This window comes from Gadus morhua, chromosome 3, assembly GCF_902167405.1.
Source record: "Gadus morhua chromosome 3, gadMor3.0, whole genome shotgun sequence".
Lineage (NCBI taxonomy): Eukaryota > Metazoa > Chordata > Actinopteri > Gadiformes > Gadidae > Gadus > Gadus morhua.
This window is the reverse complement of record NC_044050.1, coordinates 15,335,480-15,349,964: the sequence shown is the minus strand read 5'-3', so window position 1 is coordinate 15,349,964 and position 14,485 is coordinate 15,335,480. Positions and strand designations below refer to the sequence as shown.

General features: G+C 41.5%; 1 protein-coding gene across 1 annotated transcript; it reads left to right on the top strand.

Moving 5' to 3' along the window:
- Nucleotides 1-2,835: 2,835 nt before the first annotated feature.
- On the top strand, nucleotides 2,836-8,270 carry LOC115540141 (probable E3 ubiquitin-protein ligase HERC4). Its single transcript, XM_030351168.1, has 10 exons — nucleotides 2,836-3,730; nucleotides 3,830-3,919; nucleotides 4,285-4,392; nucleotides 4,659-4,799; nucleotides 5,156-5,322; nucleotides 5,976-6,042; nucleotides 6,121-6,182; nucleotides 6,354-6,537; nucleotides 6,665-6,764; nucleotides 6,905-8,270. The coding sequence occupies exons 1-10, from the start codon at nucleotides 3,629-3,631 to the stop codon at nucleotides 7,117-7,119; spliced, it is 1,236 nt and encodes a 411-aa protein (XP_030207028.1). The 5' UTR covers nucleotides 2,836-3,628; the 3' UTR covers nucleotides 7,120-8,270.
- Nucleotides 8,271-14,485: the final 6,215 nt, after the last annotated feature.

The following is a 14,485-nucleotide window of genomic DNA, read 5'->3' as shown; positions in this document are numbered from 1 at the left end:
AGGTTACTATATTCAAATCTTCTTCTCGTAAAAAAAATACTTTTGAGTAATCTCAATCACATCTCATTTCCGTATTCCCATTTAGTGAACTCAATAAAAATATAACCCTAAAGATAAAAAAAGGCTGAGTCTGTGGATTTCCTTGTGTGTTCCTTTAGGGAGGCGTGGTGTTGACCTTTGGCAGCGGTGGCTGTGGGCAGCTGGGACACAACTCTCTGCTGAATGAGCTGGCCCCTCGTGTGGTGGCTGAACTCTGGGGCGCAGCGGTCACCCAGGTCTCCTGTGGCAGGTACTCTGTCTTCATCTTTTCACTACTGTTCACTAGGAGACGTTTCAATTCAAAGTGACCTACAGCGACTTAAGTCATTAAGGAGCAGGTAGGGAGTGGCCATCTAGCTCAAGGATACCCAGGGCTGAGGTTGTGGACGTTGGGATATTCAACCCGCATATTTAATTATAATTCCTTCACATTCATTTCAGCATGTTATTACCGAATTTTTATTATTCAAATAATCATTGGCTTATTTTAATCTTCTTTCATTTACTATTTTTAATTTCTTCAGCAACCACACCATGGCATTAGTAGGCCCAACAAAGAAGATCTATTCATTTGGTCGTGGAGAAGAAGGCCAGCTTGGAAACAGGCTCACCACAGACTGTTCGGTGCCTCTGCCTGTTCTGCTGCCTCATGGTAGGAAGTCACGCAGTTCAGGGTTAAGTTGAGGGTAAAGGAGCTTGAGGAAGCAGGAAATACTTGCATATATGCTGATCAATAGCGATTTTAATAATGTTATCAATAAAATCACATCCTATAATATATTGTCTGCTAGACAGCCCAAACCAATCTTTGTGTATTTACTTATTATTAACTTCTCTTACTACCGACAATCCCAAAGACCCAACCACTCACGGCACACAGCAAGCCGAGCTACACTATCACGTCGCATGTGCACAGCCAGTTAGACAGAACACTTTCATTTCGTTTTTTCAATGCTTAAAGTCTCCTGCCTACTTACTGGGAGGGTTTATATCTATCTATCTATCTATCTATCTATCTATCTATCTATCTATCTATCTATCTATCTATCTATATATCGATATAGATATAGATGTTTGATGGGTTTGTTTTGCATGAAAAAGATGACCGGAGTATTCAGCGAATATTTGCTGGAGGAAACCAATCTTTTGCCCTCTGTTCCCTCAGTCAGGTCGGTGTCTTTGTATTCTGCATTATTTTGTTTAGATGTAAGAAATTCAACATGTTTCGTTAGTTATCTTTGGAATGTCTTACAGGAGCCTGAGAAGGTTCTTCCTGGGATTATTACAGTTCTTGATATGGACACCATTGACTTCTGGCTCTCAAAGTGTAAGCAATCGAAATCATGGCAGAAAATCAAAGGGTAAGCTCCATATCAATCAATCACTCACAGTATGTAATCAAATATGAACATAAATATTCTTTAGATTCATATATTTAATATGCCCTTTACTGAAGTTTTTTATTTTTTTACAGACAGATCAAGGATATATTCTCATCTGCATCTTCCTTGAACGCCAGCTTTCTTGACAGAAGGTAATCCTTTTTAAGACATTTTTAATTCATTCTATCATAAATTGATTTCAAGGTTGGTGACGATATTCAACATAGGAATTTTATTTTGTTGCAAAATGTATTAAAATAGCGCTGACAAGCACTACCAGACCTCACCCAGCTGCTCTGGCTTGGACTTGGTTCTTGTCAACAAAGCTCTGGCGAAGCTAGCGACAAACACTGAAGTGCTACTGGAGGTACAGCAACATTGAGTGAAATTACCAGCCTCTCTCTGCCTTTTATTCAATAAAAAGTATCATCCCGTGTTCAGAGTCAAACACTGACAACGCTGTAAATGACTTTGTCCTGAACGATGCTTTAGGTGGAGACCGTCGTCCGAGACTGTCTCCTGCCCTCGTTGACTGGGCAGCCGGTCGGGTTTGAAGGCCTGAGGGTTTACTACATGCTGGTGGAGCTGCTGCAGGTGCTGGTCAGAGACAACTTTGGTGAAATGCTCTCCGTGAGGGTGGCTGATGCCTTCCTCTTTCTGCACCAAGACAGACTGGAAGTCCTCGGTAATAGACCCCAAGAACCGATCATTTAAAATGCACTACAATGTGTTTTCCAAAGCTGTTAAACGTACGCTGTGTGTTCATGATTGATGCAGTTGGACTATGGTCCAGGACACCTAGCTTCTTCCGTACCGCAGTGGAGACCTTCTGCAACGTGTCCAGGAAGCACCTCTCATCCTTAGATGTGGAAAACCACTCGAGAAGCGTCTCCTTTATGAAGACGGCAGACGTTTTGCGAAGGCTTCATTATGTGAGTGTTTACTGGCAGGTGGTAGATGCTTAGTGTAAATAGTGTGATGAAAAAATGGACGAGTCAAGTAATGGGGAATGATAGCTAAGTAGCTAGTGGTGTTCGACTCTTAAGGTCCGAAAGGTTCTGGGTTTGATCAACATTGTCTAATGCCCAACTTTTGCGCGTAACAGAGTTTAATTGATTTTTTCACACGTATGATTACTGCTTCATTCCGTATGAAGCAGTAGTCTCTTCAATTAAAAAATAGCCAAATGTGATGTTTCCCCTCTAATGACATGTATCTGAATTTAATGTATGTCGTTTTGGATGAATGTGTTGCGCTGAATAACTGAATAGTTATGTCCTGACTGCAGGCCAGCAGTAGCGGTTCACGGTGCCTCGAAGATAGTGTCTTCCATGTGACGACAGTCCTAGATAAGGTGAGTAGTTACCTCTCTCTCTCTCTCTCTCTCTCTCTCTCTCTCTCTCTCTCTCTCTCTCTCTCTCTCTCTCTCTCTCTCTCGCAAGGCCTCTTTGCATGCGGGATGGACATTTTTTTAAATGGGAATAAAGTCCCCATGCAAGGGCATCAAGGTCCTAATAAGTTTAAAAGCCTAATTTTTAACACAAGGAAGGAAGACCAGTACTATTTTCATCAGGTGCAACCGATTTGTGTCCTCCTCCTGCCTGTGATTCAAGAAGACTTCCAAAGAGGAAGCAAAATTTTGCCCTTTTACTAACGTAACATCTTTTGCCCAATATATGTGACCACTTTTTTAGATTCAAGACAATATGAAAAAAGCTACCCCATTTAAAGGAGTATGTCTTCACTCTAACCTCGGGGGGTCGTGTTTCCAATGAGATAACTCACACCGGCGCTGCCATGCAGCCGCCATATAACTTCCAGCGCTGCCAGAAGCCTTTTTCCATCAACAGTCACTTTGGGGGCCTTACGATCTTAATTGCAATTGAACGGTTATTAGAAACACCTGTAAAGCGGAGGTATACTCGAATAGTTAAAAGTCCCAGTGCTGTTATATTCTGTTCCAGCACTCATGCACTGCCTGTTGTCCAATCAAATGACTTTGTTAACAATTCGTAATTATGAATTGTTGTTCAATATATGTTTAACATACTATTATTTACTTGTACTATTATTTCTGTTTATTAAATGGTATGTAATATTGAGTGTGCCACTAATACATCATTTATACTTTTGAGAATGATATAATTCAATATGCTAATATCGGTTGAATCTAACAATATTATTTCTCTACTCCTTAGTTTGGAGAAATGTTTTTCTTGATTTTTAGGGTAATGTTTCAAAGAATCCATGCCGGGCTGTGGTCGGAGGAAGAAAAGCGAAGGTCACTTCAAACCATACATCGTTTTCAAGTATGTTTTTAAGACATTAACTCATATTACATAGAATTGCTAAATTGTTGTCATGTATGCATCAGAGATAATGCCTCTATATTGTTATTCTTTATATAGAGTAGCCTAGGCCGTCTGGTGAAGTACCCTTGCATTCTAACCATAGAATGCAAGCTGGAGCTGTGGATCCTTCGTCTGAATAGTATCAAGGTGAGATTATATTAATTGAAAAGGATATTGTCTGTAAATCAAGTCCATGGAGTCAATAGCATTATTGGTTCACAAGCTACTTCAAAATGTTCATTTCTGCGCTCCTAGGAAGCCACGCTATAGCTATAATCGGATTAAGTGGTGCATGTAAACGTCCTGAAATTTAATAAAGCTATATGCTACATTATGCTGTGCTATACTATGCAATACCATACCATACAATGCCATGACATACAGTGATAGTGCTATACTATGCTGTGATATTCCATATACTATACGTCATACTTTACCATACTTGACTATTCTATAGTGTGAATGGATTTGACTTGACCTGCTCTTGACTTCACCTCCACTCTGTATATCAGTATTTAAAGGCAGGAGTCTTTCAATTCAATGTCAACCGGAGGACAGTGCAGCAGGACACTTTTCAATTCCTGCGGACGTCATCCCATGACCCAAAATCAAAACTTAAGGTTGGTCAGCATCGCATTTCCCCAGTTAACGTCCATGGTAATAAAGTTGGTGCAATTCATTTTTCCAATTACATTGGATGATTGGTTTAGTATTGGTATTTTTTTTTATTGTGTATTAATTCATTGGACTTCATCATCAGTGTAACATTACCGCACTAGTCACGATTCTCTAGTGTTCTGAATCCAGGGATCAGGTGAATTCAAAATATTTAAATTGTAATACATTTCTCAAGGTCTTTTCCCTGCAAAACCTCATATGTTTACAGGTGAAGTTTAATGGGGAAGATGGTGTTGATGATGGAGGTGTGTCAATGGAGTTCTTCCACCTCCTTGCTAAAGAACTTCAGAAGGCAGAACCACAAATACTAGAAGTGAACGAGCACGGAGTGGCCTGGTTCAGCAAGAATGTACGTATACATTATTTTTGTGTAGGGATTAAAGGTGCAGTGTTTTCTCGTTTTTATTTTTAGTTTATTGTCAGTTGATTTTGTTAAACTATCCGCTGTTCAATTGTGCATTTGAGAGATTTTCTAACATCTTTATCGAATGGATCAATGGCTTTTCAACATATTTTCAATGGTGGGAAAATGTAGCATGTTTCTGTTCATCTGCCCATTCTTCCATCTATCCATCCATTATTCCATTCACTCATCCATCCATCCTTCCTTCCATCAACTCTTCCACTCATCATGCATCATTCATCCACCCATCCTTCATTACTTATTGTTTCATCACTAATTATAACATGGGCTGCTCCTTCCAGGTCGCCCAGCTGACTGATGAGTTCTTCCGACTGGGCACGCTCTGTGGCATGGCTCTGTATAACCAGTGCCTGATGAACATCCCCTTCCCCTTGGCTCTCTTCAAGAAGCTCCTGGGCTTAAAGCCAACCCTAGACGACCTCATGGAGCTGTCGCCAACTGTTGCACAGTACTTCTATTCTATATTACACATTACATGCCGTGCTATAATATGATCTATTGTAAAACACTATACTATGCTTTTCCATTCAACACTATAATATGCCATGCAATGCTAAGTGATGCAATGCTATACAACCACTATACACTATATTACCAGTTGTATACATGGCCGCCTTAATGCACGGGCTTCCCTGGGCTGAAGCCCCAGGGCCTACGCCGATCGGGGGGCCTATCGTGAGCTGCAGGTCATGATGGGCCCCCCGATCGGCGTAGGCCCGAGACAATGTGATTTTTGTTTTGGGCTTAAAAAGATCAGAGGCCTTTCATGGGCCAATAAAAAAGGGGGCCACTAGCTGGTCCACTGGCTGGGCCCATTGGCCACTTGAACCCAAACCCCCCCCCCCCCCCCCCCCCCCCCCCCCCCCCCCCCATCGACAACGGCAAAGTGTCTGAAAATAATTTACACATCTTCATTGTAAGATCCCCTCTCAGGGGGCCTACGAACACTCAGGCCTGGTTGTATGTACCCCAATTTCATAATAATTTGATGGGGTTACTGTAATAATTCTGTACTATTCTAAACTAGTTGTATTGGCGTATTCCCTGTATTTCATTACAATTTGACGGGGGTTGATTTTACTTTCACGGTCGTTCCAACAGAAGCTTAAAGGAACTGTTGGACTATGAAGAGGAGGCTTTTGAGGACCTACAGTTAGATTTCGGAGGGGTAAGAGCTTATGCTTTTTAAAATTCTGCTAGAAAAGAAGACCGTTCCTCACTTTAATCATCAATTTTACTTCTGTAGGATGCAGAAGGTTTTGATCTTCTACCCAATGGACAGTCCATTCTAGTGACCAAAGTCAACAGGTGTGTGTGTGTGTGGGTCGATGTATGTATGTACGTATGTGCAAGTGTGCCTGTGTGTTTGTGTATGTATGCATGGCATCTATGCATGTGTGTTGCTGGTGCGTTTGTTCTTATTTATGAGATTTTAGAGCAGAATACAATGCTTCAAAGACACACGTGTCTCTAACCCAGGCAGAAATATGTGGACCTCCAAGTGGACATGGTGTTCAGCCGCTCGGTGAAGCATCAGTTCAGGAAGTTTGAAAGAGGCTTCTCTAAAGGCTGCCCTTCACCTGAGTGGAGAATGTTCCTCCCTGATCAACTCATGACGCTCCTCAAAGGAGAGGAGATCTTCAACTGGGATGATCTGAGACAGGTCAGACATCCATCCCTAACCCTTCAAATACACCAGACACCACAGTATACGTCTATTTATATAGATATATCTACATTTTTGTGTGAGTAAGAAATGTTCATGCTTCAAAATGTATCTTTTACTACAGAATGCAAAATATCAAGGCTGCACATCCAATGATGAAGTCATCCAAAACTTTTGGATTGTCTTGGCAGAGTTCTCCGTGGAGCAGAAGAAGGACTTCCTCAGTAAATAAACTCAACACAACACATCAATACTTGTATACATTGTTATTGCTATTTTATTGATTGCCTCCATTATTATATCACTTAAAACCGTGTAAATAACAACCAATAAACATGTAAAACTTCCTTTTCCTCTTCATAAGAATTCCTATCTGGAACGGACAGAATTCCCAAAGTTCGCAGTTCAACAATCAAGATAATCATCAAGTTGTCGTGTTACCCAGAGCCTGAGCTGTACTATCCAATGGCCGCGACATGCTACTGGACTTTGATTCTCCCCAACTACAGGAACATCCAAACACTTCGTCAGAAACTCCTTCATGCGGTCAAGTATTGTGATACTTTTGGATTACAATGAAATAGTTTAACCTGATCGAGACTGCTACGTATGGTGGCATATCAATGGACAAATTGGCTGGCATATCACTGGACAAATTTGCTGATTATAATTCGAATCATATAAATTTCACTTGTGGTTGGTGGACCACACAATTCTGAAATTGGGACAAAGTAGAAAGCTGGCTTGTGTTAATTGCACTAGAGACAGTGTTTTCCCTAGGATTGAGCTACAGCAGCGGAGTTTAAATGGATTTTTTTGCTGGCAAATCTTTTTGTGTGCTCGCAAAGCGCTGCCTGCCGGGATGTTTCTATGCGTCTTCCGGCACCAAAAGGGTGTACATACAGTACATTTGTGCACATTAATGAGCAGGGAAAAATATGGAGGGATTAAACATAATACAAGTAGAATCTTTAAAACAACTATTTACATTTATTTTACAAAAGTTATATTATATCAACAACCAGCCTATACAGTAAAATCACATAACACAAATACTACAACAATCGAGAAGGTCTGTGCCTCCAACCAATGCATCTTCCCCTCTCCCCATCACAAAGGTCGTAGTAGGACCATAAAGAGGCAATGCTTCTGTTGAACAAGTTTTGGGGCTCTAGAGTCAATAGTGGCGACGCTACTGAAATTGTTGCTATAAAAAAAGTATATTGATTTTTGCTAAAAAGAAATTCCTTAAATATAAGTAGAGATATATTTTTCAAAACTAAAGGTTGCAATAACCATGCCTATATGGAAATCGCTTTGGGGCTCTAGAGTCAATAATGGCGCTGCTATTTAAATTTTACCATTGTGCTCGTTTTCAGTTGTGCACTTTGCAGACAGTCCCTAAGCTCGCGGTTGAAAGCCTACAGCTCACAGAAGCCAATGCAATTCACCGTTCCCTAAAGACAGCTCGTTTGGATGAAAACCATGTTGTAGATGGTTTTATAGGTTGCTACATTACTAGAGGTGCTTAGCTAGAGGGGTCAATTGTGTCGCAACAATGTTTCACTGATGATCTATTGAACCGCAAACTCCGAATCTGCCAATTTATTTCCAACTTTACGGAAGTTCCTCTCCGTTCATATGCTTTACTCACAGGTGTGTGAATTGACCTTGATATAAAGCTTCCGTAGGGCAAAATAACATTAGTTTTTTAAAGAGATAAGACAGAGCTCTGCTCTCCTCTCCGTTTATATGCTTTACTCAAAAGTGTGTGAATTGACCAACGGGACATATACGCCTGTCCCGTTGGGTTATTGTGTGACATATAACATAGACGAACACTTGACCGGCATGCACGACAAAGGAGTGGTCACGTTCCCTGTAGGAATCCCTAATCCTGGTACTGTCCTTATGGGCAAATAGGTTTTACAAAATCATATGGTTTCTGAGTGCAACCAAGTCTGGGCATCATGCTGTCTATCCAGACACCATCTTGCTTATGTCCGCCATCGTGGATCCCTCAGGTGACCATAATCAAGGCCAATCAAGGGAGCCACTCCCACAGTTAGCACGACAACCAGTTACCCACCAACATAACATTACCCAACAGTTGGATCGTGACAGTATTTTAAAGAGATAAGCTGAAGCTCTCCTCTTCTCTCGTTAAAAAAAGAAATTCATGAAATTCATCATGCAAAAACAAAACAAAAAAAACTAACATCAAATTCATCATGTATATAGGGGAAACACTGAGGGAGCTGGTATGTGCTAAGCTAACAACCAACAATAATGATCATTAACAGATAGACAGTATTCAAGGCAACGGTTTTACAATGCGTAAAGCTTAATGGCTTCGTTCCAGAAGAGAAAAAAAGCTACTTGCAGTTTTATGCAATGCCGTGCTGATTGCAGTGTTGGGAAAGTACACTTTCTACGTGAACTAGTTCAATGTTCAGTTCACAAATTTTAAAATGAACTAGTTCAGTTAAACGCTCATAATTCATCATTTCTAACTAAATTCACGGTTCCAAAAAATGAACTAGTTCTTAGTTCTTTTTTTCAATATGTTGCTGTGAGCTATGATTTTTTTTCCAGTATTTTGAACATTGAGCCTCCTTTGTGCTTTGTCTAGGTTGAAATAGAGTGGTTGAATCAAGTATCGTAGCGAAATACAGTTTATATCGTGTTTTATTGCACATTTAGTGCATTTTGTAAATCCCATTGATTTCAGTTGGAAGACTCTTAGCTCGCTGGCCGGAAACAGAAAGGGGGGGTGTTCACGTTTGGTTATAGTCTTTTCACTCGGTTCTAGCCCTATACTACTGTTGGGACGGAGAACCGAGCGAAAAGACTACAACCAAACGTAAACACCCCCCCTTTCCGTTTCCGGCCAACAAGCAATGATTCTATGAAGGTATTATTGTAGCAAAAGTCTTTAGCACCTGCAACTGCAGAATTTGAATGCGTACACTAAAGTCACAGTAAATTTGAAGTCGTATATATTTATTTTGCATGTGTACTCTAAAGTCACAAATGTGTAACAGTACATTTGTAGTCGTAAAAAAAATATATATATTTTTTATACCATTGTAAACACAAAATAGGGTCTACGAGTACACTAATCTGTGTTACAGGTGCACAAATCCTTTTGCTACAATTATTGCAGCGCAGTTGGTGCAAAACACATTCGCACACCCGTGTTTCATAATCTGAGAACATGCCCAAAAGGTGTGCATTCGTAAACACAAATTTGAACAAATACATCAGAAGTTGCACATCTGTGAACGCTATGTTAATTCAGCATTTTAATGAGCAAACACAAAACCATTTTACAACTGCTCGAATCTGCTCCTGCAAGTCTCAGCTGTGGTTTTTTTTGCAGGTTGTTTTGCAACACCCCTAGGTGGTAAATGTGTAGCAAAAGTATTCGTATCCGTAGATGACAGAGCGTCCGTGAGCGGGACAAAATAGTCCCGCCCATAATTTCCTAATCCAATGAAAATCGCCGGCAGGGATGCATTTCTCAAATTACAGTGACGGCTGGTGGTGATTTTGGGTGGGTGGGCTAAAGAATGCATTACATTTATCAATACTTCACAGGGCTCCAGACGCCATGAGGTCACCTTTATATCTCTGTTCATAACTTTCATATAATGTGAATGATTTTTAAACAAGATTAAGGTGTAGAGAAAGGCATGTCTTTATTTGAAGCACAATTATAAATAGAAGAAAAATAAGGTGTTTAAAGTGCTTCACTGAGCTGAAATTGAACATTTCGAACTAAACCATTAAGCAAAATAAAACTTTTTTTGTGCTTAAAGTATTACACAATTAAAATGTTGACTGGTCTCCCTTTGCGCAATTTTTTTTTATTGTACATAATTATAATTCGAAATTCGTCTCAGCCTTTATACCACAGATACTCTAGGGTCTATAGCATATAACCGTGTTGTCTGATTACAGTTTAATTCATTTTTAACAATATAACAGCTCTCGTTTTGAAGAATAATCACCGCGCCATTAGTTTCAATTGGAATCGTGACGTCTATACTTTCAACATAAAGTGTACATATTTATAATTTGAAATTCCTCCAAGCCTTTATACGACAGATACTATAGGTCCTATAGCATATAACCGCCTTTTCTGATGACAGTTTAATGTAACAGTAAGCTGGCAACACCGCGACTGTAAATTAACCACACGGATATAACCATGGCAACCGGTCAAACAAGACGGCGTTCTGCGCGCGCATCCGCCGTGTTGATAAACAAATAACCCCCCTATTGAACGAAGTTAAACCACGTGAGCGGGCCGTTCACAGACCCCAGAATGAACGAGTTCACAGTAACGTTCATCAGGCAGTAAGTAATACAGTACGTTCGGTTCACGTTCACCCAAAATATGAACAAGTTCATGAACTATCGTTCAATGAACGTGTTCAGGCACAACACTGTCTGATTGCATGATTATGTTATTATATTTACACAGGTAACACTGCATTGTTCTTGGTAAACCAAGAACCATGAATTAATAATGTTATGAAGAAGGCATCATGAATAAGTAAACGCCTTATTAATATGATCACCAAAGGCCTGCGTTAACAACAGACAAGTCATAGTATTAATTTTCAATTTTACAGTAGACATGTGATTATATGTTGGAAATGTATTAAATAATGTTGCTGCTTTGATTACTATCAGAATGTAAAAAGGTATTGACTACAAGGTTAATAGATTAATAAGATTTACTTTTTGAGTGACTTTCTATGCAACTGTACACTGGTGGTCAAAGGCTAATGTCTTAGCAAAAGAGTTTATGTTGAATTAACTATAATTTTTAACAAATTACATTTTACAACACATGCTTTTCACAATTAATGCATTTAACTTTTCACTGTATTTGCAAATATACCTGGGAAATAAAATAATTCTGACTCAAGTAAATTGAGGAGTGACGCTTCTACTTCCCGCTGAAGTCATCTTGTTCATTTGTTATATGCTGGGCTTTGTGATAGCAACTCCTGTTTATCAGGACCTTGAAGGGATTGACTTGGGTTTCTTTAATTCCCCTTAAGAAAAGCAGCATCAGGGACCCCTTCCAAGTAGTCATGAAAACTCAAAGCAGCACTTTATGTTTTGGTTTACTTTAAATGTTCATCAATAATCCCAATTTCAGGAACAGGCCACCCTAACGCTACATGCCCACTGCACCGTCAGTCAACGGATGTGGGAAGGCGTTGCTGACTGACGCCTCGTGCCCACTACGTCCGTGACGGATGCAGAGGCATCCGTCAGCCAATCAAATCGCTTCGCCGGGTTCTTCCCGCTTCTTCCTGCTTGTTGCAATGCAAGATGACCCGCTTTCCCGCTTTCCAGTATCGTCAGAGCCTGAGTCGCGTCACAGTGCTTAAATTTGCAAACGCGATCTGATTGGATGACGGATCCGTCGCTGCCGAAAAAGTTGAAAATTTTTCAACTTTCTGACGGACGGACGGATCCACAATGCATTGCGCGTCCGTCCCCATTAAAGTCAATGGGGATCAGTCAACGGACGGAGGTAGTGGGCACGAGGCGTAACGCCCCGTGCCCACTACCTCCGTCAGTCAACGGACGTGGGAAGGCATGGCTGACTGATGAGGGAGTAGTCTTTGCAGAGGCATCCGTCAGCCAATCAAATCGCTTCGCCGGGTTCTTCCCGCTACTTCCTGCTTGTTGCGATGCAAGATGACCCGCTTTCCCGCTTTCCTGCTTTCCAGTATCTTCAGAGCCCGAGTCGCGTCACAGTGCTCAAATTTGCATACGCGATCTGATTGGATGACGGATCCGTCGCTGCCAAAAAAGTTAAACATTTTTCAACTTCTTGACTGAGCCGAAGGCTCCAACGGAACGGACGGATCCACAATGCATTGCGCGTCCGTCCCCATTCAAAGTCAATGGGGATCAGTCAACGGACGGAGGTAGTGGGAACGGGGCGTAAGGGGATGAGAGGGGTCTGGCTGCAGACAACCATCCACACAAACATCTGCTGCAGCCATGATCCACCCACAGAAACATCCACCAGCACACCGGAAATTGCAATTTCTTTTAAAGGTCCCATGACATGAAAATCTCACTTTATGAGGTTTTCTAACATAAATATGAGTTCCCCTAGCCTGCCTATGGTCCCCCAATGGCTAAAACTTTCATTTGGTGTAAAACGAGCACTAGCTGTTCTGCTCGCCTTTGAAAAAACGGAGGCTCAAGTGCGCTGATTTGGAATGTCTGTATTTATGACGTCACCAAGAATCTCAGCTCCTCCCCTTACACTGCCTGGCCCGCCCAGAGACGTTGGCCCACAAATGAGACTCGACCGTGCGAGCGCCACGTGTGTGTGTGTGTGTGTGTGTGTGTGTGTGTGTGTGTGTGTGTGTGTGTGTGTGTGTGTGTGTGTGTGTGTGTGTGTGTGTGTGTGTGTGTGTGTGTGTGTGTGTGTGTGTGTGTGTGTGTGTGTGTGTGTGTGTGTGTGTATCTGAACGCATGATTCATGTTACGATAGGACCCACGTGAGATTCACGAAACTTTCGTATCACACCAATCCCAGCGTACGAAGGATCTTGGTGTTGATAAATACGGCGGCTGAGATCGATCGTAATTAACGTAACACGCCCATATAAATGCACGTCTTCAGAAGTCTCGCCCCTAACTTTTACGACATGGAGAAACGTCCAACGGTAAAAAAAGAGAGGAATTTTTCCGAGACCGAAATGGAGACGCTCGTGTCACTGGTGGATGCGAACCGTCTGGTTTTGTTTGGTAGCCTAACAGCTGGCATTAAAGGCAAGCAAAATAATGCTATATGGAAGGAAATAAATGTTGCAGTGAATAGTGTTTCCAATGTTCATCGGGCTACGGAAGAGGTTTGTTAATTAAGTTAATTAAATAATAAATTAAATGTAAAATTTCTGTTATCCAGCTTAAAACATTTCACATATATGCTATTGTTTGCATTGCGTTAAAGTTATTTTATTCCGAATAACGTGAAGAAAAAATGGTCCGACATGAAGCTCAGCACCAAAAAACATGTTGCGGCTGTGAAGCGGGCCAGTTGAAAAAGTGGCCAGGGATCTCTGGGCATCGGGTCATCTGGCTGCAGGCCAGCGCAATATTATGCAGAACCCCACATGCTAAAATAATATTGCAGATCTTTTCTGGGCTGTAGAGCAACGTTCCCCCCGCTGACCCGATGGACATCCACCTGCCCTTGAGTAGGCCTATACATCGCTCCACTGTTGCCCTTGTGCGCGTGAGCGCTGTTGAAGTTGCGCTCCTGATCCGTGTTCGGATGAGCCAGAGGAGTTATTAGGTACTCGTTCAGGGCATAGCCTTTGTCACCTAGATGAATCACATTAAACTTTTAGTGCGATGTCTTAAACGTTTTTGAAGAGAACTGCAGCGTAACTCACCGAGGAGATGACCATATAGTGCGCCCTGATGTAGACGATGCCCAACGTTGCTATTTTGGAAAATAAAAGAATCGTGCGTGCCCCCAGCCCATCGGGCTACCATGTTCAGGATTGACATTCTGGCATCGCAAATAATCTGAACATTAACTGAATGGTAGCTTTTGCGGTTGATGTACGCGTAATCATTAATAGATGGTGGCTTCATAGTACGCACATGGGTACAATCAACCGCACCAATCACATTTGGAAACCTAGCAATAGCATAAAAATCCCGTTTGATTCCAGTTTGCTGATCGTTATGGGAATTTAATATAACGTTCAGAGAGGGACAGTATAGCTGCCAAAACTGCTGGCATGGTTGGGCTACTTGGCTGGGAAATACCAGACCTGTCCCCGATCTCCCGCTGAAAGGTCCCGGTGGCCAAAAGCCCCAAGGTAGAGCACACCTGCACTGGCACAGGTATTGCGTTTGATCGCCTAGTTTCTCGCCTTAACTGTGGCTC